General features: G+C 35.0%; 1 protein-coding gene across 2 annotated transcripts in view; it reads left to right on the top strand.

The window, feature by feature from the left end:
* Positions 1 to 25,632, top strand: part of MNAT1 (MNAT1 component of CDK activating kinase) — a 167,383-nt gene that overhangs the window by 42,084 nt on the left and 99,667 nt on the right. For both annotated transcript variants that reach the window (XM_037031564.1, XM_037031565.1), the window contains exons 4-6: positions 9,048 to 9,151; positions 12,823 to 12,963; positions 17,597 to 17,722. In XM_037031564.1, coding sequence (XP_036887459.1) covers positions 9,048 to 9,151; positions 12,823 to 12,963; positions 17,597 to 17,722 — 371 coding nt within the window. The remainder of the gene's footprint in view (positions 1 to 9,047; positions 9,152 to 12,822; positions 12,964 to 17,596; positions 17,723 to 25,632) is intronic.

Genomic DNA, 25,632 nt, shown 5'->3' with positions numbered 1-25,632 from the left:
ATTATATTGAGGAATGCTCCCTCTATTCCCATTTTTCTGAGTGCTTTTATCATAAATGGGTGTTGTACCTTATCAAAAGCTTTTTCTGCATCTGTTGATATGATCATGTGGTTTTTGTCTTTGCTTTTGTTTATAAGCCTTGAAACCATTAAAGCCCTAGAGGGCTTTCTGCATTGGCAGAAAAATCTCAGATATTCCATGCAGCAAGATTTTTACTGATATGTCCCCTAGAGCAGGGGACACAAAGGGAAGAATAAACAAATGGGATCTCATCAAAATTAAAAGCTTCTGCATGGCTAAGGAAAACAGTATCAAGATAAAAAGAGAAGCAACAGTTTGGGAAAACATATTTGCCAATGATACCTCAGACAAAGGTTTAATCTCCAAAATATACAAAGAACTCACATGACTCCACTCAAAGAAGACGAGCAACCCAATTAAAAAATGGGCAAAGGACTTGAACAGATACTTCTCCAAGGACGACATACAGAGGATCCAGAGACACATGAAAAGATGCTCAATATCTCTATCAGAGAGATGCAAATTAAAACCACAATGAGATACCACTTTATACCAGCCAGAATGGCTATTATAAACAAAGAAACAACAAGTGCTGGAGAGGTTGTGGGGAAAAAGGGACCCTAGTTCACTGTTGGTGGGATTGCAGGCTGGTACAACCACTATGGAAAACAGTATGGAATTTTCTAAGAAAACTAAAAATGAATGTGCCTTTTGACCCAGCAATTCCACTGCTAGGAATATATCCTAAGAACCCTGAAGCTCCAATCCAAAAGAACCTATGCACTCCGATGTTCATAGCAGCACAATTTACAATAGCCAAGAGTTGGAAGCAACCTACATGCCCATTGGTAAATGAATGGGTCAAAAAACTATGGTACATCTACACAATGGAATTCTATGCTGCAGAAAGGAAGAAGGAGCTCCTACCCTTTGCAACATCATGGATGGAACCGGAAAGCATTATGCTGAGTGAAATAAGTCAGGCGGTGAAAGACGAATACCATATGATGTCACCGTTAACAGGAATCTAAACAACAAAACAAACAAGCAAGCAAAATATGACCAAAGACACTGAAATACAGAACAGGCTGACAGGGACCAGAGGGTAGAGGGGAGAGAATCACAGGGGAAAAGGGGAAGGATTCACATGAACAAGTATAAAGAACACTTGGACAATAACTAAGGTGGGGGGCCAAAATGGGAGGGAGGTGGGGAGCACTGTGGGGGAGCAGGGCTGGGAATATAAGACAGAAAACTGTACTTGAACAAGAATTAAATAAAATTTTTAAAAAAGGAAAAAAAAGATATTGATGAAGCTTGGGACCTAGTCTCATGAACTTACAGTTTATTTTCTGAACTTCAGCTCAGTTTAGCAAATAATTGTTCTGTGTGAACTGCATCACTTGTTGGGGTCATAAGATTTTGCTTTCAATAAGTGCAGACTCTAAACACAAGATAATTATGTAAACTAATGACTATAATTTAATGTGATGTATAAGCACTTATTTATAAAATGTTATGGAATATAGATAACAAAACAATCCAGCATTTAGGAAATACAGTTATAGCTTGGTGAAATTCAGAGAAAAGGTCACATTTGAGTTTGATCTTAAAAGATGAATAGGAAGTCTCCCAGGTAGAAGGAGATTGGAAGAACCTTTGAGGCAAAGACAAAGCCACAGAGATACAAGGGTGCTGCACATACTGGAGAATAAGCATGTGATCTGTTGTAGGCAGGAAGAAGTGGGGAATGACAAGAAATGTAGCTTGAAAACCAGACTAGGCTGTCAGGGTAGGAATTTATTCTATGATCAAGTGACCCCGTGGGACAGTGTGGTAGAGATGTGGAATAAAGACAGGAGACACTCAAGGGTGGAAAACCATTTTTAAGAAATCATGACAGTAATTTGGATGAGAAATAGTATGAGCTTGGTGTAGGTAGCAGGCGTGATAGATAAAGGTGGTGTTTTAGAGATTGAATATTCAAGTGACCCTTTTGATGTAGGAAAGAACAGGCAAGGATAAATTAAAGTCATCTGACCTTGAGCAGTTACATGGTATTCATCAGGGATAGAAGCTGTAGATTAGGCGGTATTTTCTGTTGTTTTGTTTTGTTCAGTAGAAAGTATAGAAATGAGGGAAATACTAGTTTTAGCCTTTTTAAGTTTGTTAGGATGTGGTTCTGCCACTTAGTTGTCTGTCATTGTTCTGTGTGTCAAGTTGTGTGCCATAAACTTCTTTTAAAAATCTTGTTTTGATAGATATTTATTTTGTGTTTTATTCATGCTTTCAAAGATGGTTAGATGGTTGTTATTTCTGTATTGGTTATCTCTGTGTTAATCAAAAATATAAAATGTTAATTAAAGATTATTTCACTGAATTTATTGGTATGACAGTTAAAAATTATATAGGTTTCAAGTGTACAATTCTGTAATACATCATCTCTATATTGTATTGTGTGTTCACAGTCAAAGTCAAGTCTCCCTTTTGTCACCATTTATTCCCCCTTTACCTTTTTATATCTCCCCCACCCTGCTCTGGTAATCACCATACTTAAAATGTTAATTTAATAAGAGCCGGACTGAGCTGTACTCATATTATCTCATATAATAATTTTTACAATAGGTTGTGGACGTATTTTGGAGAATCTTAAGTTTGAACTTGATCTTACAGGTAGAAGGGTTCCCTTGAAGATGGTTAGGCCTAGAATGAGGAATAGAGTTGTTATGGCGGCTAAGGAATGAGTGAGGATTTATAAATTGGGACTGGTCATTTTGTTATATACATTTCATGATGAATCCTTTGAATATTACAATGGTAAAAGTTAAAAAAATTTAGATTTTGAAATTACAATATAAAGGGCACACATGAAGATGATCTTTCTTATAGAATTAACAATAGACTCTTTTCTGTGGTTATGGCAATCTAAACATAAAAATTCTTATTCTTTGGCCCTAGGGATTATCTCAAAGGTTTGTTCTTAGTTTCATAATAAACAGATTATTCTTTTGGTTCAGGGTATTGCTTATTTTAAAAGGGTGAGAAAGTCCTGAGGGCTTTAATTATAAATTCTAGATGTCAAAAAGACTTTAAAATTGTTCTTAACATTAAATCTTTCAGAAAGCACAATAGGTTTTTTGTTGGCTTTTAATACTCAACCAAAGACAGGTCAACATCTGAGCTACAGCAGTAGCCAGATAAAGGGCCAAATGATTGCATAGCAAATTATCTTCTTTTTCTTCAAGGCTATTATATCACAACCTGATTCATTGTGGCATGAATGAGACTCACTTCATCTGAAAAGTTTTTAAAATAGTAATTCACTTTTGTTTTTCTTCTTCTTTTTAAAGGTAGAGATTTGTATTTATGATTATGATTCACATCTGTTATTGCTGTTACCTTCACTTTCTAAATTAAAAATGAAATAAATATATTATTTTGATTTTATTGGAATTTATCAAAGTTTTTAATAAGCATAAAAGAAACAAACAAATTTCAAACAAATTTGTTTGTACAAACAAATTTCAAACAAATTTGTTTGTACAAACAAATTTCACTTAGAATTTAACTTTACTTATTTCTGGGTTCTATTTATTTTAATTTTTTATTTTTACTTTTATTTTTATTTTTTTTTCTGGGTTCTATTTAAATATTTTATTTTTATTTACTTTTAGAGGGGGGAAGGGAGAGAGAAAGAGAGGAAGGTAAATATCAATGTGCAAGAGATCCATCAATTGGTTGCCTCTTGCATACCCCCAACTGGGGACCTGGCCAGCACCCCAGGCCTGTGTCCTGACCAGGAATTGAACTGGTGACCTTGGGGTCTGTGGGATGATGCCCAACCCAGTGAGCCACACCAGGCAGAGTATTTCCAGATTCTATTTAATGGAAAGTTTAAATCAGTAGTACTTTGTCTTACCCTGCTGATAAACTGATATTTTTTTCTTAAATTGCTCTGAACATTCTGTTGAGTTCAACATAGGATATCAAGTTGATTATCTTTACTTCTCAGTAGGTTCATACCATAAGGAACGAAGATAATTTCTATAATTTTACATCTGCTTATTTTGCCATCTATATCATTTAATCTGTAATTATAAAGGCCATTTCTATTAAATCTGTAGTTATAAAGAGAATTATAATTGTTAGCATTGGTTTATTTCTTTATTTTTTCTCTTGTGATAATTCAACAAGTATTTCCTAAACTCTTAACAGATGGGAAGGCCCCCCCAGCCCCTTTGTAATAGACTTTATTTTTTAGAGCAGTTTTAGCTTCACAGTACAAGTAATGAGAAAGTGCAGAGTCCCCATATATACCCCATATTGCACAGACTCCTTTACTATAAACATCCCCTGCCAGAGTGGTAAATTTGTTGTAATTGATGAGTTCACGGGGACGTTGTCCAAAGTCCATAGTTCACATTAGCGTTTACCCTTGGTGCTGTGCATTTTATGGGCTTGGACAAATGTATAATATCATGTATTCACCATTATATTGTATTGGCTAGAAAGTTTGTATGTTTTTTTCCATAAAATAAAAGACACATTTTTTATTTTCACCAATAACTTCATTGATTCAGATATTTTGAGTATGTTGGCCATCTCCCCCATGGTATAAGGTTGATTGTTCTCAATTAATGTCTCGATTTGATTGCTGTCAACCTCATCCGGTCTGCCCAACTATGGAGTGTCATCCAGAGAGAACTCTCCAGCATGAAACACTGATATCGCAGCTGTCACAATACAATCTAACAAAATTGTTTTGAATGAAGTTCAAGACAACTAGGTGCTAGTAGAGCCATCTTATGGAAAAAATATCAAACGAACTTTTTGTCCAGCCCAATAGTATCATACACAATAGTTCCACTGCCCCCCAAATTCTCTGTTTTCTGCCTATTGTCCCTCCCTTCCTCCTTCCACCCAACTCCCAGCGATCACTGATTGTTTTACTTTTTCTGTAGTTTTGCTTTGTCCAGAGTGTCATATAGTTGGAGTCATACAGTATATAGCTTTTTCCAGTTGACTTCTTTTGCTTAGTAAAGTGTATTTACAGTTACTTCATGTCTTTTCATGGTTTGAAACCTCATTTCTTTCTAGTGCTGAATAGTATTCCTCTGTCTGTATGTACCACAGATTATTTATCCATTCACCTATGGAAGGACAGCTTGGTTGCTTCCATGTTTTGGCAATTATGAATAAAGCTACTGTAAATATTTGTAGATTCTATATAGACATACTTTTTAACCACATTGACTAAATACCAAAGATTGGACTTGATGTAATTAAGTCAAATGCTGGATATAGTACTTGTCATATGTAGTTCATAAATGTTTGATTGATGCACACACACACACACACACACACACTATGGAGGTCACATAGGCATACAAAGAAGGGAAAGCTACTCTGGTTGGAATTGCTTGGTCTCTCTTGTTTGCTTCTTGAAGAGACTTTGAGGAATCTGCAGAACTCACAAAGCAGAGAGAGAAAAGGAATGTGGAATGTAACAGATAAGTTTGGAGGTTTTTTTCAAGGCATTGTGGATGCAGAAGCAATGAGTGAACTTAGTGACTCATAACTAAATGACATAATCAGAACTTTGTTTTAGAAGGTTAGTTGGTAGCCAATTCCATTAAAATGGAGAACAGTTTATTTCTTTAATAAATATTTTCAATAATTAGTGTAGTGTTAAATATTATTTAATGAATGGCATAAGGATACCTTTGCTTTTTGCTATTACCACTTCATCATATAGTGTTTTGTATTATTTAATTTTATGTATGTAGGGGGGATCTCTCTAATAAGAATGTTCATCTTTGAGAACAGGGTGTTCTTTTGTATGCTCACAACACCATAGTGTTGGGAATCTAATAGATAATCATTAGATTTTCCCCCTTTACTCTTTTCCCTTATGTCTGGGTGATATAGAGATTGTAAAAAATATGATTTTTGAGTGCAAGATTAAGTACAAAGTAAAGAATGCTACGTATGTGTGTACAATCATGTGAAGTAGAAAGATTTTTTAAAGGTTTTATTTATTTATCTTTAGAGGGGGAAGGATGGAGAGAAGGAGAGAAATATCAATGTATGGTTGCCTCTCGTGAGTCCCCCTCTGGGAACTGGCCTACAACCCAGGCATGTGCCCTGACTGGGAATCGAACTGTGATTGTGTGGTTCGCAGGCCCATGCTCAATCCACTGAGCTACACCAGCCAGGGCTGAAGTAGAAAGATTTTTATATGAGTTGTAAATAATGTTTTCAACATTAATGAAAGGAGGAAGTTATTTCTTGTTGGGCAATCAGGGAGAACCTCATGGAAAAGTATTTGGGCAGACACTTAAAGATTGGATATATTTGTAATAGTAAGAAAAGAGGGGTCAAGCATTCTAGGCAGAATGGTGTGATCAAAGCAATTGGAATAGAAGTGTGGGGACATTTGGAAAATGAAGAGCTGACTTCAAGAGAGGTCCTAATTTAAGGGGAGATGAAAGTAGTTCTATAGCCAGGTTGTTGGTTTAGATGATAGCCAGTAGTTGCATCCAGAAGGGTTCTGAATTCTGAAAGTGGTTTTTTTCCTAGTAAAAGCGGAGATGACAGAGGGAGTGTAGTGATGGTGGAGGTTGGAGGTGATACGAGTGTGGTTCAGAAATATTAATCTGGTGGTATTGTTTATGATGGATGGGGTTAGTGTATAGGGTAAGATGAAAAGATCCCGGAGAAGGGAAGTTAAGTCAGAGATTATTATGAATTATTCAGGGAGAAGACAATAGATCCCAGCTTGGTACATTGGCAGGGTGCCTTGAGGATAGGGCAGTTGTAAAGAGATTTTGGTGGTAGAATCTGCAGGATTTGGCAGCTGGTGCTTGTAGAATGCAAAAAAGAATGGATTAAATGAGTGAAGTGTTAAATCTTGGTGCTTTAACCTGACAGTCCTATCATTGGCAGATAAATAATTAAGTGGATAAAACATCTATGGTACATTTACACAATGAAATATTACTTGGCCATAAAAAAGAAGAAAGTTTTATTCTTTGTGACAGTATGGGTGGACCTGGAGAACATTATATGCTATGTGAAATAAGACAGTCAGAGAAAAATACCACCTAATTTCACTCTTACATGAAATCTAATGAACAAAATTGAATTAACAAGCAAAAGAGAGACAGACCTGTAAATAGGGAGCAGGAGGACAGCTAAGAGAGGGAAGAGAAGGAAATGGGTGGAGGGATTAAGCAAAAAGGAAAAAGGACTCATGGACATGGACGACAGTGTGGTGACTGTTGGGGGTGGGGGCCTAAGGGGACTAAATGGTAATGGGAAAAAAATTTAAAAAGATGAAAAAGAAAAGAATTGAGTGGTTGTAGATGTTGAGGATGGTGGAGGTTGTGAAAGTAGTTGTTGGATTTGGAGGCTCAGTGGATGGCCTTATAAGTACAAGGAGTAAGTTGTGAGTGGTTGGGAGAGGTGGTGGAATCAGACCACATTAACTAGTGGATCACAGTTGCCTTTCTGAAAGCCAGTGCTAGTTTGGAGGCTTCTCTGTTTTGTGTTGGGGCCAGAATGTACTTGATGGAGAATACCCTACATAGCATCCTAGCCAGGTTCCCTGGTTTACTGTAATTACTACTTTCTTTTGTACTTTTTAGTGAAAAAGCTGGAGAGGAAGCTAGAGGGCTATTCTCATTTTCTCTGTGTCTCCCAGAGTTTTAAAATTGCATATAATAGAATTGAGAATTGCTTTTGTTTTTCTACATAGCTAAATGAACCTGAATTTTTGATATTCTGAAGTAAGTTGGCCTTTTGTGGAGATAAAAATGGATGAGATTGGTGTTTTGGGTATGTTAAATGGCTTTACTCAACAAAATGGGTAGCTCTATTTTGGGTCTCCAATATTACTTTTCAAATCTTACAAGACTCTAAATCCAAAAGTCTAAAAACTATTTTAGATAGTTGTTCGTTAAAAGAAGGAGTGGGAGGGGAAGGAATTTGTAGAAACATGGAGTAGAGCAGTTATACAGGGCAGATCAAACCTTTTTATAGGATAAACAGCAAGAAGCAGTAATAAGTACCTGGAAAAGGGGTAGAGGAGCTAGTAATGGATGAAGAAAGACTTCAGAGGAAACCAAGGGAGGTCTGAATTGAATTATGGAACAGAATAGTCTTAGTGATTTGGGTCCTTCTTTAGAAAGGCTGAAGCTAAAACACTGTAAGTAGTGGGGCAGTGGGGCAGTACTTAATAGTGTCAATTTATGTATACCAAAATTTTTTTTTGTTCAGAGTACTATAGCAACTTCCTGATTTATATATGTAAACTTAGGAGGTAGTAAAGGCACTTATAATTCAAATTATTTTGAATTAAAATTATTAAAAGGCAGGTCTAATTCACTGAAAATTTATTAGCTATCATAACATGCCCCAGCAGCTTCTCTTTCAACATTATTTTGGTGCTAATTTATCCTTTACCTTTCCGTTAAGTTTTAGCTCTTGTCTCTTTCATATTTTTCCATATCTAGACTAGATGGGAAATAATTCAAGCTGTGACTAGCCATGTTGGAGACCATTCAAGTATCAATGAAACCTGTTTTTTCAAAGTATAAATTATATGTGATAGTTTTTCCTTCTGGATGTTTTTGTTGTTGTTGTTTCTGGAGCACAGATTCTTTTGAAGATTGAGTCTGACAAGTGTAGTAGATTCCATACTTACTCCTTTTATTTAAATTTTAACTTTTCCTTTTGTATGCTTTTAAAATTAGGATTGGACCAATTAAACTTTTTAAATTGGACTATACAAATCCAATGTAACGTGATTATGGCACACACTTACTTTGTGATAGTCTGACAGTTCCCTTATGTTTGGCTCAGAAAACGTAATCATTGAACTAGAGCTAATCTCTAAAGCAGGTAATAGGTGGAAGGACACAAATAGAGCTGTAAGGAACTAAGTCATTGAGACGAATATTTGGTTTTCGCCTACTTAAGATTTTATTAAAACTATATTTCATGTCATTATTTCCTTTCTGATGTAGTTTTCAACTTGACCAACAATGTGGATTTGGACAACACCAAAAAGAAAATGGAGATATACCAAAAGGAAAACAAAGATGTCATTCAGAAAAATAAATTAAAGCTGGTTAGTTCCTAAGTATTTTCCTTTTTTGTTTCAGAAATGAATGCTTCTACATGATTTCTTACCTGGGTTATTAAAATATTTTTCTAACTAGTTTTCCTGTTTTCAGACTTGAGCCCTGTTGATCTGTATCTGCTTCTAGTCATCTTTCTAAACTCATTTCAAATTTCCTTAATTCTTCCCCGTTGCCTTAGTATGGCACAGATTCCCTTAGTATGTATGGTGTGATAGACCGTCCATGTCTTTGCTGTCTGCTTGCCTGTCTGGCTGTGTCGAGAGCTTTTCTCTACCCCCACACTTCATGACTTGGCCACACCAAGCAATCCATGTTGATTTATTTCTTTGCACCTTTGTTTTTTGTGTCTAATGGCCATTCCACTCTCCAGTGGCAGTAAATACCTGCTGTTTCAGTCTTGACTCGTCCTATCTATATTAGTTTCCTAGGGCTGCTCTAACAAATTATCACAAACTGAATGGCTTGTAGCAACAGGAATTTATTCTCTCACGGTTCTGGAGGCTTTAAGTTAGGAATCAAGGTACCATCAGGGCTATGTTCTCTCTGAAACCTCTAGTGACGCTTCCTTTTTTTGTCTGCTTGTTTGTTTTTTGTTTTTGCCTCTTCTGGCTTCTGGTGTTTGCCAGCAACCCTTGGCACTCCCCTGACCTCTGTCTTAGTCTTCACATGGCCTTCTCCCCTGTGTCTCTGTCCAGATTTCCAGTGGACCCGGACTTGCTTACCTATGCAAAGACCCTATTTCCAAATAAGATTCCATTGGCAGGTACCCGGGGTTAAGACTTCAGTGTAAGGAAACCCTAGTGCACTGTTGGTTGGAGTGGAGATTGCTGCAACCACTGTGGAAAGCAGTGTGGAAGTTCCTCAAAAAATTAAAAGTGAAATTGCCTTATGACCCAGTGATTCCCAGCAATTCTGGGAATATAGCCAAAGAAAACCAAAATACTAATCCGAAAGAATACTCGTATATTCATACCTATGTTTATTGCAGCATTTTTTACAATAGCCAAGGTATGGAAGCAACCCAGGTGCTCATCAATATATGAGTCAATAAAAAAGCTGTTCTATGTACACATAGTGAAATACTACTTGGCCATAAAAAAGAATGACATTTTTCCTTTGTGACAGCATGGATGGAACTTGAGGATGTTATGTTGAGTGAAATGAGTCAGACAAAGACAAATACCATATAATTTCACTTATAAGTGGAATCTAAAGAATCAAATAGATGAATACCATATTTTTTGGACCATAAGACACACCTAAGTTTTAGAGGAGGAAAATAAGGAAAAAAAGTTTGAAGCAAAAAATGTGGTAAACTATTTAATAACATAACATATTTCACCAATGTAAATGTAAAGGTACATTCGAACTGTAAGACTCACCCCCCATTTCTTCCCAAATTTTGGGAAAAAAGTGGGTCTTATAGTCCAAAAAATAAGCTAAAAAATGATGATTTGGGTGGTAGGAATTGTCAGGGGGATTTCTCAGCTTTATGCCTGGGAAAAAATTACGATAGTGAACCTCAAAGTGTTTGAAATTTGGTGCAGGGGAGCTCTTAAATGTGGATTCTTCTCTTCTCAGTTTCCCTAGGCCTCTCTGAACTCTCTGATCCATGAAGGAAGGTGCACCTAGGATGCTTCTGGAATTTCCAGTAGACTACTGGACTCATTCTTGTTCTGATCACTCACAGCATCATTTCTAATCTACTCTGGAGGTGCTTTCACACAGTCTATTCCTCTGACTGTTTTGATCTGTCAGAAGCCTGTAGGACTCTAAAAGGCCATTTGAAAAGCCAGGGAGGAAGATGTACAAATGGCCCACAGAGAGGTCACATGCCTTTTAGAAGTCCCAAAGTAGAAAAGTGCAGCTAGTCTTTTGAAACCCTTGTCCAGGCAGAACTTGATGACTAAGAGTAAGATATTTGAAGAGATGGTTTGATTTTCCACTGTGAGGCACTCTGAAAAAAAGAAAGACATTTTAAGTTGGGGGAAAAAAAGACTTCGACGTATGCTTTGTGGGGACACACCCAGCCCACAGCACTCTGTATGAAGTCTTTTCTGACTCTACTTGTGTTCCATCATCTCAAAAAGAATTTACCTCTCTATCAATTCTGTTCCCACCGTACCTGCGTACCTTCTCTAACACTTGTCATACTTAGTTGCTTACGTGTCACTGCTTTATTCTGAAGCTCATCTTTTTCTGTTTGGTGGGCCTCTAAACCAAACCAAGTAGTTCACTTTTCCAGCCCTACTACCTCAGCCTTTAACCCTAACTTTTTGCATTTATTCCTATTAATCCTACTAGATCAAATTTGAATTCTCCACTAGAGGAGGAGAAGTTTGTAAAATTATAGAGAGAGATGCTAGTAACACTTAGCGACTCACTTAATTTAAGGGGAATGGTGGGGTGGGGGAGGGATTAAATAAGGATAACTGCAGTTTCAGCTTGAGTTGACTGAGATACAGGTATGCATTTAGCAGAATAAGGAATATAGAGGGTGATCAACTTTGGGAGACCAGATGCTAAACTTAATTTTGGTTATACTGAGTTTGAATTATAAGTGAAACATTTTTTTCATGAGAACTTTGTTTTTTTTTTTGGAAGGGGTTTACTGTATGCAATTTAAAAATCCAATGAAGTGTTTTAAATATTATTTTATGTTAAAAATACTCCTTTGACATCTCTGTTAATTTCTATATTATTTTAGTGATCCCCAAATTTACTGTGTTCTTTCCCTCCATTCCATGTTAGCCTTCAGGTGCCTTGAATTCACAATGTTTTGTTGGATTAAAACAAAAGTATTACAACATTTTCAAGAGCAAGAGTCAAGTTTTTAAAATAAAGCCATTCAGATTTTACTGCATTTTTTATTCATAAGACCTAAAGAGCAAAGACTTGGTATAATAACTATGTTTAAGTATGAGTTAGAGTTGAAATAAATTTCAGAGCCCAGAAGTATTTAATATTGCTGAAGAACTTCATAAAAGAGGAATGAGTGACCTGTAGTTAATTCTGTGTACGTATTAACTTTGAATGTTGAAGTTTTCAGTCCAGAAAGAGGACTCTTGAAATTTACATGACTGTGTTAGAAAATAACTTCATTAAAAGAAATTTACCTTAATGAATGCTTTTTGGGACTCTAGCATCATATAGACTTATTTTAGAATGGAAAAAAGAAGCTAAGTGCTGTGATAAGTTTTCATTATTTTATATGTTTGGGAAATTATTGCTATTAAATAAACCAGTCTTTTAAATGGAGCATTTCAGTCAGTAGTTCTGTGGAGATTATCTGTTTGTTATTGTCATGTTTTTTTATTTTGTTTTGTTTTCCTTGTTAAATCCTCTAAAATGAATGACTTGAAACTGTCTGTAATCATCATAAATAAATTAACCCATAAATAAATTAACTCACAGTTCATGCAGTTCTGCAACTGAGCTTCATGTACTTTGTTCAGGTGTTTGTTTAGTGCTAGATGTCATTCTCTTTAATAGTAACATGTCTGCATGGAAGAAAATGGATTTTAGCTCTTTCAAAGTGGAATTGCCATCCTATTAAACAATAAGTGACCAGTGTGCTTTATGCTTTCAAAAATGTGGTGTAAGATTGATGTTGGTTACTAAATTTATTCCATACCACATATTAATGTTTCTGTTTTAGACTCGGGAACAGGAGGAATTGGAAGAAGCTTTAGAGGTAGAACGACAGGAAAATGAACAAAGAAGACTGTTTGTACAAAAAGAAGAACAACTGCAGCAGATTCTAAAAAAGAAGAACAAGCAGGCTTTTTTAGATGAACTGGTTCGTATTAATGCTAATTGCGATAAAAAAGTCATTAGTCTTCAGGGTTTGTATTTCTTATTTATTATGCTGGCATTTTAATGACATTATAATGGCATTTAAATGACATTTCTACAGTTTGTGCTGGCGTATTCAACTTCTATTCCTTTATTTAAAAAATTGTCAATACCCATTTTGTTTTCAGAAGTGAGAGTAATACAACTGACATAATCCAGTGTACTGTTAATAGATTGTTTACATGCTTCTAGGCTTACTGACTAAAACACATTGTTTTCAGAGTAAATTTTTCCTAATTAATACTGGCTTTCTAATAACTGGCTCATTTTCACTTCTTTCAGCTCCATACTGAAATTTATAGTGGCTCTGATTACTCTGTGAGAACTATATTTCATATTTTAGCGTGAAAAGTGATTAAAAGAAGTAGTGCTGTTTTGCAAGTCATTGGCGTTTTCCAGAAATTAGCTCAAGTACTTGACATTGTTAGATAACAGCAATGATAATAAGGTTTATGAAGTATTTCATAGATTTTATATATTATTTGATCCTTATAGCCAAGTGTGATACTGATTAACTAGAATATCATCCTTTCCAGGAAGGTCTCATAGATTTTATATATTATTTGATCCTTATAGCCAAGTGTGATACTGATTAACTAGAATATCATCCTTTCCAGGAAGGTCTTTTGTATTCTTCTCTTTTTATTTCTGCCCAAATAATTAGTTTCCATGAGGTGTTAAAACACCCAACTCCTCGGTTTAGTTGATAGACTGTTATTCTGTGATCAGGTAGATGTATATGTGTATATTTTTCTATTATGCTTTTGCCCCAAAAGTATGGTTCTGGCATTTAAGCCAGCTAACCAAGAATAAAGAGAGAAAGCAAGATTATTTAAATTAGAGAAAGTTGAGCAAGTAAAGGAAAAGTAGGGGTAAGGACATTAATGAGGCATAGACAAAAAATGCTTATTATCATAAACCATATGTACTTTGTCTGAGAGGAATGTACATTGGTTCAAAAACATTGGCATATAAAATAGAATATAATGTTTTCCTTAGCAACTTCCATTAATTTTTCTTGAAACTACTAAGTGGCAGATAAGGCATTAACATGTGAAATGACACATGTTGCCTTTTATAGTTTTTGTGGACATATAGTTTGTGAGAAATTAAAAACCTTTAGTAAATCAGTTAGTAAATATTGATGTTATAATTATTTATGAAAGGTTCTTTCCCTCATTATTTGATACAAAGAGGAACACACTTGTCTTTGCTAATGCTTCTCCTCTATGCAATCAATTGAATTAATTACATATACAGAACTTAGACATAAGATGAAATTAAACTTTTAACATTTTAAAGATGTTTCATCTAATATGAAGAGTTTTTAGATTTTATCTTGAGTTTAAGTAGCTTTGCGTAGCAATTATACTTGCATATTCTTTTAGTCCTCAAAGTACTGTGTTTTGTTGCCTCATTGAGTTGCTGTTGGCATGAAGCTCCCTTTTAATTTAGTGGGGCACAAGCAAGATGTGAAACTGCCACTGTTGTACATTGTGTATAATCTGGAGTTAATATTGGCTTTTGTGAGGACCACCCCCCACTTCCTGTTTTCTTCACCTGCAAGTCATTACTGCACATACTTTCTTCACTGTTTAGATCATGTAACATGGTAGTTAAATAATTCTTAGCAATTTACTGTATTCATTAGAACAATTAATTATAACATATTGGTTTAGAATACCAATGAAGTTTGAATTTCTGGTTTCTATTTTAAAATTTATTTTAAAGATTGTTTTTTACTTTAATTTTTGAATATTTAGGGTTTTTTTGTTAAAATGTTAACAGATTTATTCTTTATTGACTAATTGAAAGAATTCATTCAATTTTTTATCCTCCTGATCCTTATTAAGTAAAAGAATACATTGTATTTCTTTTTATGCATATGTTGAGTTACATTTTATTTAAAAAAGATAGCATTGGCATTGGTAAACATGCCTAGAAGCTCAAATCTTAGAATTATTCTCTGAGTGTAATTTAGGAAACAAGCACTACTTACTAGAATTTTTTTCCTCCTTTTTTTAGACTTGGTCCTTGTACTAAAGTCACTTTTTAACTTTTTGTAAAGCATTGACATTATATTATACTGTACATGACAATTTTAATGTTATGATCTTAATGTTTATGACTTAGTATTTACCATAATGTTGCCTAAAAAGTTCATTTGTTTAATCCTAACTGTAAATTTAGGTTTCTTTTTTTTTTTTAAAACACTTTGGAAAAATATTTTAAAACAGGTCCTGACTTAGTAAATCATTTTATATTCCTGTTTGAAAATTCTCTTCAGTTTATGTCTGAAATTTTGTATGGGCTAATATTGCTGTCAAATGCAGTAGCTGATTTTTATTAGAAATATTGTTTGCCAGATGGCTTGCTTAAAGTCAGTTAAAATAATCTTTTAAAAATGGTCATTATAAAGCTTTTAATGAGTATTACAGGCAGTCTTATTAAAATTTCTTTAAGTATCAAATAAGGTACCTTCAGGCAATTAATGTAGGTTTAGGAACCTTTCAAGGTAAAATGGAAAGCTAAGAAGAATGAAATAATTTGCAAGGCTGAATCTGCATTTTATGTATTCCCAAGAGGATGTGTGTTTCCCATAGTTTATTTTACTCTATAGATTTAGCGCTCCTGCTTAATTCTAGTTTAACGTTCACAAAGATTTTCAGCCTCCGAGGTTTTGAGTGCTAAAGTGGAATAAAGCGGATTTGAGGTAATTGTACGCTGTAGTATCAAGATTGGTTTTAGATTCCTAGAATGTTTACTTATATTAAATTTCAGCTGTTTTACCAAGACATTTTAATAGTTAGGGCCTTTTATGTGAAAGTGAAACCAGGCCAAAATATTGATTAGCAGGTTTTTTAAGTGAACACATTGTCTTGCTTTTACAGAAGAACATTTACTTTTTAAGAGTAAATACCAGCTCTGCAAGAGCATTTGAATTCACTTAGAGTATAAATTTGGAAGCCATGTTTTAGCTTTTCAGCCAAGGAAATTAGTTTTTCTTCTATTAGTTTTTTACATATGAAAAGATAATAATAGATTTTAAGAGATATTTTGGGCTATAGCCTATTTAAAGTGTTCTATAACTTTACATTTTTATTATAAAATTCTTAATGGAAATCTAGAATAGCTGCAGAGACTCATAGCAGTGCTGTTACTAATGTATTACTAATGTTTTATTGTAGAACATGAAAGATATTCAAGTATATTCTCATAGTATATTTCATTCATTCTCCATTATTGCTAAGGCCAGGTCACAAGGGGTTTGCTTCTTAATAAGGTTCTATTTTATAAATAAAATGTGTTCTTTATTTTTAAAAGATTTAATCTTTGTAACACATTGCTCTAACAGACCACTTCTATTACAGTATCGAGGTACAGATTTATTCTAGGACAATTCTGTTGAAATAAATTGGCTTGTCATTTGAATTACTTCTGTACTAGAACCCTAAAATAATTCCTTTAACTATATTCATTAGCCATATGTGTGCCTAAAAATATTGTTAAATTGTTAGATTTGGATATAAAATTAGATTCTGCTATAAGTTTACCCTACTACTATGAAGTATTAGCAATATAGTTTTTTTTTTAGTATTAAATTATGGGTAGTTACTTATTTAAAAAATTTGTAGGCCATTTGAAGAATATGTTTATTTTTGTAAGTAACCTTGATATAGGAGATCAAAATGCATTTGTGCCCTTTATTTTTGTTTACAGAAATAGAAAGTAGTGTGTGTGTGTGTGTGTGTGCGCGCGCGTGCATGGTCTTAGGCTTGTGAGTTCCCTCTGCATGTTTTTGTGTTCTTACTCAGCTGACAACTCAGAGAGGAAAAAGTCAGGGTATCATTTAGTTTAGACTTTAGCTCCACAGCACTTTACATGTAATAGGACTTCATGTTAAACAGGGTAAGTAACATCCTACATATAAGAATTAGTAATTTGCTTGTGTTATTAATATGTATATGTACAGATTTGTATAAGTAGTGGTCCTGATTTAATATCAACATAGATATTAAAAACATTGATTATCATTTTGTTAAAAAAATTAGACTTCATTTCCAAAAATAAGTCAGTAAAAGAGAAAATAAATGTACTTTTGGTTGTACTTAACAATCATTCCATTGTGCAGAACAGAGCAAGGATCATTTCCAAACAGCCTCAGGTGAAATCTAATGGGAAACAATTTCAAACTGGTCTGAATTCACTGCTACAAAGAATGTGTCTTAGATAAACATCTGATCTAAGTTATACTACTTTGTACTACTCTTTTTGTGATTAGCTTCTAATTTTTTATTTTAATAAATATGGTTGGCATTGCTAGATGAAATAAGACCCTATTATATTTTCTTTAATGTGGATTTTATAAAAATAATTTTTTTCAGGTTTTGATTTACGAGTGTAAAACAGCCTTTTCTTATTATGAAATATTAAGATTTTTTGTAAAGTGTTCTCCGTAAAGTGAATATTTAGGTTGACATCAAATGCTTATGGAAAGGCATAATTTAAAATAATGGACCTGTTGCTCTTTAAGTTTTTTTTTTAACTTTTATATTGCATGTTAACTTTTCTTACAGGAGAGTTCTGATCTCCCTGTTGCTCTCCTTCTGGCTCAGCATAAAGATAGATCCACTCAATTGGAAATGCAACTTGAGAAACCTAAACCTGTAAAACCAGTGACATTTTCCACAGGCATCAAAATGGTAAGCCACATTTTAATTGCGTGTTTGAAAGATATATTTCAAGGATTATACATTATAATTTTATATTGATTTCTACTGACACGTGGAAAGTTTTAGGATGTCTAAGAACAGTGTCTGATCTAGGCTGGGTGTCTAGAAATAAGAATATGCCAGTGTGTGAGAAAGGAAAAAGTAATAAGTAATTTTCCAAGTATGCAATGCAAATTTTGTTGTATATAATAATGGTTTGTATGTGTTTTCTTAGTCTACATAAAATTTTAAATTTATAGTTTAAGTTTAAGTTTATAGGAAAACATTTCTTAAAAGAAAATGCAGATTTCTGGTTTCTGGAACATCATGTAAGAAGCTTGGAAGTTGCCACTCCATCCTCACACTGAAAAAAAACAACTTTTCTTAGATCCATAAATGAAGAGAGGTCACAAGGCTAATTACTGCTCTGAAAATTGGAGAGACTGGCAGAGAATACAGAGAATCACAACTCAGCACCCTCAGCAGGGAACCAGTGGTGGTGTAGGGAAATCTGAATTGTCATTAACAAAATGCGGAGGCTCAGTGTGGACAACTGTGAGAGTTAAAACTCCAGAGGGCACTGGACATTAGAGGGTCCCACGCTTTTGTTCTACCTCTTGTATCTCTACCAGGTTCTTTCAGTGAATATCCAGAAAAATCCCCTTTTGCTCTGGCAGATAAAGGGGGAAAGGAACCATTTTGAAGTAAGAGTATTCTGTCTTGCTTAAGGCCTTCCCTCAGGAAACTTTTCACCAGAGCTTAACCTGCTGAAGTTTTATCAGAGCCTAACTGATGTGGGGGGAGGGAAATACCCAACTCTAGCTACTTAAGCCTTCACGTGGGAAACAGAAATGCACAACTTCAGACCATCTTTGTCATTTTGTTCCACCTAAGAGGAGTAAGGTGGACTGAGAAGCATGTGTGAAGTTCACAGTCCAGGAGCACTGACCCTCTAAAAGACTGAGACCTAATCTTGTGACTATAAAATGTTCTGCCCTCTTCCCTTACCACCACAGCACTCAAGGCTTATTTACAGCAGTGCCTTTACCCAGTGCATCATTGTCTGGCTGTCAGGAAAAAATTATGAGACATACTAAAAGACAGAAAACACAGTTGGAAGAGATAGAGCAAACATAAGAACTAGGCTCAGATATGGCAGGGCTGTTGGAATTATGACACTGGGAATTTAAAACAACTATGATCAATATGGCTAAAGTCTCTATATGCAGGAGCAGATGGACAATACAAGCAGAGAGATGGAAATTCTTAGAAAGAACCAAATAGAAATGCTAGAGAAAAAAGCCACTTTAACAAAAATCAAGAATGTCTTTGATGGGCTTATTATTAGACTGAACACACCTGAGGAAAGAATTTTTGAGCAAGAGGATGTATTAGTAGAATCCTTGAAAACCAAAGAGAAAAAGACTGGAAAAACAAGAATGATATCCAAGGACTTTGGGACAGCTACAGAAGGCATAACATAAAATGTAATGGGAATACCAGAAAAAGAAGAGAGAAAGGAATAGAAGAAATATTTGAAATAATAATGACTGAGAACTTCTGTAAAGTAACATTAGACACCACCAAAGATCCAGGCAGCTCAGAGAACATGAAGTAGGATAAATGCCAACCCCTCTGCCCCCACATCTATGTATATCCCTTTTAAGTTACAGAAAAAGGGAAAAACTCCTGAAGAAGCCATAAGGGGAAACAAACACCTTCCCCAAAGAGGAACAAAGATAAAAATTGTATCTGACTTATCCTTAGAAACTACATAAGCAAGAGGAGAGTGGAATGAAATATTTAAGGTGCTGAGACAAAAAAAGCCCCTAGAAAAATTTACTCTGTAAAAATATCCTTTAAAAGTGAAGGAGAAATGAAGATTATCAGATAAACAAAATTCAAGGAAGTTTTTTGCCAGTAGACCCTCCTTGCAAGAAGTGTTAGAGGAAGTTCTTTAGAGATAAGGAAAAATGCTGTAGCTAAAAAAAAAAAACTACATAAGGGAAGAGCATCAGAGAAAAAATAAATAAAAGTAAAAATAAAAACTTATTTTTTGTTCTTAATTGACCTAATTAGAGGTAACAGTTTGTTTAAAATAATAAGCAACACTGTACTTGACTATCTTTATTTATGTATGTGTGTGTATATATATGCTTATGTGTATATATATATATATGTGCTTAACTTATAGATAAGTTAAGCACATACATGCTTATCTATAAGTTAAATGAATGGCTGATAATATAAGGAATGGGAGGAAGCAATCAGAATTATTTGATTTATGGATATGTGAGTACCTGGATAGTATAAAATATTCATGATTAGTTTTTTTAAAATATTTTATTTATTTTTAGAGAGAGGGAAAGGGGAGGAGAAAGAGTGGGAGAGAAACATCAATGTGTGGTTGCCTCTCATGTGTCCCTTACTAGGGGCCTGGCCTGCAACCCAGGCATGTGCCCTGACTGGGAATTGAATCGGCAACCCTTTGCTTCACGGGCCCGTGCTCAATCCACTGAGCTACACCAGCCAGGGCTTATGATTAGTTTTAAACTTACAAATGTAGGAAGTATTAACACATTTTCAAATGTAAAGAAAAACACTACTAATTAAGAAATTACCAGTGCTTTTAATTAAGAGACAATACAGTATAGAGGGGAGAAAAATGGGCACGAGAAGACTTGGATAAAATTGGATTAAACTTTAGCTTCACCATTTACTAGATGTATATCCATGGGTGAGATTTCACTTTATTCTTTCTGAGTATGTTTTCTCATTGGTAAAGTTGAGATATTTTTAACTGTATATGATTATTTGGAGTATTACAACATGTGTGTGCATGTATATGTAAAATTAGGTAAACATTTTTAGGATTCTTGAGTTTGAGGGGATTTTATGATAAATTTGGAATTTTGATACATCTGTAAATCTATGGTATTGCTGTGACCATGGTGTTTTGTTTTGTTTTAAAATTTATTTATTTGTTTAATTTTTTAAAGATTTTGTTTATTTATTTTTTAGAGAGAGGGGAAGGGAGGAAGAAAGAGGAGAGAAACATCAATGTGTGGTTGCCTCTCATGTGCCCTTCCACTGGGGACCTGGCCTGCAACCCAGGCATGTGCTCTGACTTGAAATCAAACCAGCTACCCTTTGGTTCACAGGCCTGAGCTCAATCCACTGAGCTACACGAGCCAGGGCCTGAAATTTATTTTTAAATGCAGATATGGTAAAGGTCATTCTTTGTGATATACAGGGTCTTGACAAATGCAAAGTTATGTATCTACCACCATCATCATAATAGAGAGCAATTCAATCTCTCCTCTCAATTCCCTTGTGCTAACAACCTTTCCTAGTCAATCCTGCACATGCCTTGTCCCCGAGCAGTTAGTGATCTGTTCTTTCAGGTCTAGCTTGTTAGTTTAACAACACACATTTCATATCATCCATATTGTTGCATGTATTCATAGTTGTTCCTTTTTGTTGCATAATATACTGTATGTATGGACTTACCAGTTTTTTTTATCCATTCATCAGTTGAAGGACATTTGGGTGGTTTCCTTTTTTTACGGTTATGAATAAAGCTTCTGTAAACATTGCACACAGTTGTGTGTGTTCATAGGTTTTCATTTCTCTTGGGTAAATACTGAGAATGAGATTGGCAATTTATATGGTGAGGATATGTTTGACTTTGTAAGAAACTGCCCAACTGTTTTCCAAAGTGGCTGTACCAGTTTGCATTTCCACCACCATTGTATGAGTGTTCTAGTTGCTTTGCATCCTTGGTGACACTCAGTATTATGATTTTTAAAAATATTTTAGGCATTCTAACAGGTGTGTAGTGGCATCTTGTTATTGTTTTAATATGCATTTCCATAATGACTAATAATGTTGAAAATGTCTTCATGACATTTATTTGCCATCAATATTTCATTCCATCTAGCATTTAACTTAATACATCAGGTATCTTACTAGAAAGTGTTGTGACCTTATTATTTTCATCCTCCCCCCCTTTTTATTTTGTGAAATGTAATGGGTATACACAAAAGTGTACAGAACCAAATCATACAGCTCAGAGAATTGTCACAAAGGGAATGTCAGTGTAGCCATCAGTCAGGTAAAAGAAAACACTATTGTCAGCGCTCTCGAAACCCTCCTCATGACTCCTCTTCCTGGTCAGCTCCCAGTTCCTTTTCTGCAAATTAGTCACTTTCTTTAATGGCAGTTTTTTTTCTGGCTCTTCTAAATAGCTTGAACGTCTAAGCATATACTCCTAGCCCTGGCTGGCGTAGCTCAGTGGATTGAGCACAGGCCTGCGAACCAGAGGATCGCGGTTCAATTCCCAGTCAGGGCATATGCCTGGGTTTCAGGCCAGTTCCCTGCAGGCCAACTCCCAGCAGGGGATGCACAATAAGCATATACTCCTTAACCTAATTAATGTTTGCTAGTCTATGTTATATGTGTGGGGTTCATCCAGATTTTTGCATATAGTTATAGGTGTTTTCATTTTCATTGCTGGTTAATGTTCCATTGGAGGAATATACAGCTGATTTTTGAACAGCAGGGGTTTGAACTACACAGATCTACTTATTCATGGATTTTTAAAAAAAATAAAAACCTGCAGTGTTTTTGATCTGTGGTTGGGATTCTGTGGCCTCAGAGGGCTGACTGTATACATTGCTCAATGCGATTGTATTTAGGGGACTGAGCATCTGTGGGTTTTGTATCTGCAGGGGCAGGTGTCCTAGAGCCAGTTCCCCGTGGAGACCAAGGGATAGCAAGAGTTTGGGTGCCCATGTTGTTCAAGGGTCAACTGTACTGCTATTTATTCTACTATCGATGGACTTGTGGATTTTTTTTTTGAGTTTTTGGCATTATAAATTATCCTAATGTTTTTATGTATGTTTCTTTGTACACATGTACATACCTTTTTGGTAGATATTTATTTACCTAAGAACAGAGTTTTAATAGACCATCATGAATATAAATGGTCACTTTAGAAGGTGCTACTAAATGTTTTTCCAGAGTGGTTTTTACCAATTTTACTTTTATCAGCAGTGTTCTTGTCATGACTTGTGACTTTCTGTCTCTTCCAGTTTAACCAATCTGGTGGGTATTTTGTAGTGCTTTGTGATTTTAATCTGCATTTTATGTTACTGATCACTAATGAGATTGAGCATGGGCTATCCTGTTTTTGTGAGATACCGGTTCAACACTCTTGCTCTCACCTAGAAGTTCTTTGTATGTTCTGTATGTAAGCCTTCTGTTAGTCATATGTGTTGTAAATAATTTTTGTCACATGTGGTTTCTCTTTTCTACTCTCTTAAGGATGTCTTTGTTGTTTTTCTATTATCTGTCTAGAATCCATTCCTTCCTCCCTCCCTCCCTCCCTCCCTTCCTTCTTTACTTCTTTCCTTCCTTCCTAGGGTGTGAGGTTGATGATCCAATTACTTCAGTGCATGTTGAAATTCTTAGGACTTAGTGTCTGATGAAATACTTGTTATTGTTTATTATGACAGAATTCAGTATTATGTTTATGGCATATTTTAGGTGAAATTTCAGATGACATAGGTTTTATGTGGATTTATTAATATTATGTACTGAACGTGGATATTGACACATAATATAGGTGAAAATCTAAATGCTGTTCAAAGAAACAGTTTTTAATTTTATTTATTTTTCTATTGTTTTTGTTTTTTATTACACTTATATTTGCTCTTTATTATTTCCCTTATTCTTCTTAATTGGGCTGTAACTTGCTCTGCTTTTCTAGTTTCTAAAGGTAGAAGCTTAGATCATTGATTCGATACCTTTCTGATATTTTATTACCGGCATTTATAGTGTAAATATTATTTTGACCACTATTTAGTTGCATCTAACACATTTTGACATGTTGTCATCACACTTTTGAGTCCTTTGAGAAGCAGTTACCAAAATTGGTTTAGATGTGCAAGAAACATGTTAGGGAAAATGCCTGTGGGAGAAAATGAGGAGGCAGCTACAGGAGGCTGAGAGCATCATCAGACTGGATATGGGTTGGATTCCAAGTGCAGACAGAAGAAAGGGTGGGTTAGAAGTATCTCCTATGACAGTGTATTTCTAAGGAAAGTTTGGCAAGGTGGCTGGGGAGTACTTGTGGCAAAGAGTTCTGGCAGAGGAGTCTTGCATCTCCTACATATGGAACTGCCTGGCTATTCTTGCCTCACTTAGACTGGCTAAAAAGCAGCCTGTGGAGTTCATGGAGTTGGTGCAGATGTGGAGATGGATTTGAGAGTGCAGCAGCTAGGTGTCTTGGCCCATTACCCTTCTGCAGTTGGAGAGCTGAGAGAGGTACAGGCCTCTGGCTGCCATCACAGTTGTGTGTTCATTTTCATGTAGTCCAGTTTTTGTGTAATTTTATTTTTGACTTTTTGCTTGACCTCTGGGTTATTTAGAAATGTGTTTAGTTTCCAAATATTTTCAATTTTTCTAAACATCTTTTTGCTTCTGATTTGTAGTTTTATTCCGTTGTAGTGAGAGAACATACTTTGTATGGTTTCAAATATCTTGGATGTACTGAAACTTTTTTCTTGCTTGATGAGGTCATTTGCTCTTGGACAGTGTCCTTGAGTGTGAACTAGGTCAACTTAATTGATGTTGTTTTTTGTTTCCTTATTGATTTTCTTTTTTCCTTTCAGTTACTGAGAGAGCAGTGTTGAAGTATTTTAGAATAATTATAGATGAAAAAATAAATTTTGCACATACCTCTTCAAGCTCTGTTTTTAGTTGCATAAACATAGGATTGTTATGTCCTCTGATTCTTTGGCATCTTTATTATTATGAAATATATCTCTTTATTCCTGGTAATATCCTTTGTTTGAACTACTGCTTTTTATTGCACTAATATAGCCACACTAGCTTTTTTAAATTAGTATTTTCATTCTTTGAGTTGTTTTTTAAAGACAGCCTACAGTTGGATCTTGCTTTTCATTAAATCTGATAATCTCCCTTTACTTATTGTTTTAAGGCAGTTATTGATATGGTTGGATTTAATTTACCTTAATCAATTTGGAAAAATATTTCTTCATATATTTTTCAGTTCTTTCCTTCCTTTCTTCCTATGTGATTTTAATTACATGTTATCCTGCTTGATATTGTTACACAATTCATTTATGCTTTGTTTGTTATTTTATTTATTATTATTATTTTCATCCTCACCCAAGTATATATTTACTGATTTTTAGAGAGAGGGGAAAGAAAAGAGAGAGAAAGAGAGAGAAACATCTATCACTTGCCTCCCATATGCGCCCTGACCAGGGATCAAACCCGCAACCTAGGTATATGTCCTGACTGGGAATCAAACCTGCAACCTTTTGGTGCATGGGATGATGTTCCAGTCATCTGAACCACCTGGCCAGGGCCTTTGTTCGTTACTTTGATAGTTTTCATTTTTTTTTGCTTTGGGTGGCTACTGTTGGTGTGTCCTTAAGTTCACTTATCTTTACTTCAATAATGTCTAATCTACTATTTATCCAACTTGTTACATTTTTCATTTCAGGTTGTATGTGTTTTAAATCTGTGCATGTTCTGTTGGGAAGTTTTTTACATCTTCCATTTCTCTCCTCATCATTTTCATATTTTTTTCTACCTTCTTGAATATGTGAAGCATATTCTTAGTAGCTGTTTTGACTTCCTTGTCTGCTAATTTCATCCTCTTTGCCATTTCTCTGTGCGTTTCTATTGACTGATTTGTTTTTGCCTGGTGTGGGTCATATATTTCTGCATTGTTTTTGAATACCTGGTAATTTTTGGCATTCCATTAAATATTTTCAGACTTTGTTTGGGAACTGTTAAGTCACCTATAACCTATAAGATTCTTGCAAGGATTGCTTTTAAGCATTGTTAGAGCATACAAGGGCAGACTT

Source organism: Sturnira hondurensis, unplaced genomic scaffold (genome assembly GCF_014824575.4).
Source record: "Sturnira hondurensis isolate 20B ecotype Veracruz unplaced genomic scaffold, ASM1482457v3 Scaffold0021143, whole genome shotgun sequence".
Lineage (NCBI taxonomy): Eukaryota > Metazoa > Chordata > Mammalia > Chiroptera > Phyllostomidae > Sturnira > Sturnira hondurensis.
The sequence above is the reverse complement of the archived record's forward strand: the minus strand, read 5'-3'. Positions and strand labels throughout refer to the sequence as shown.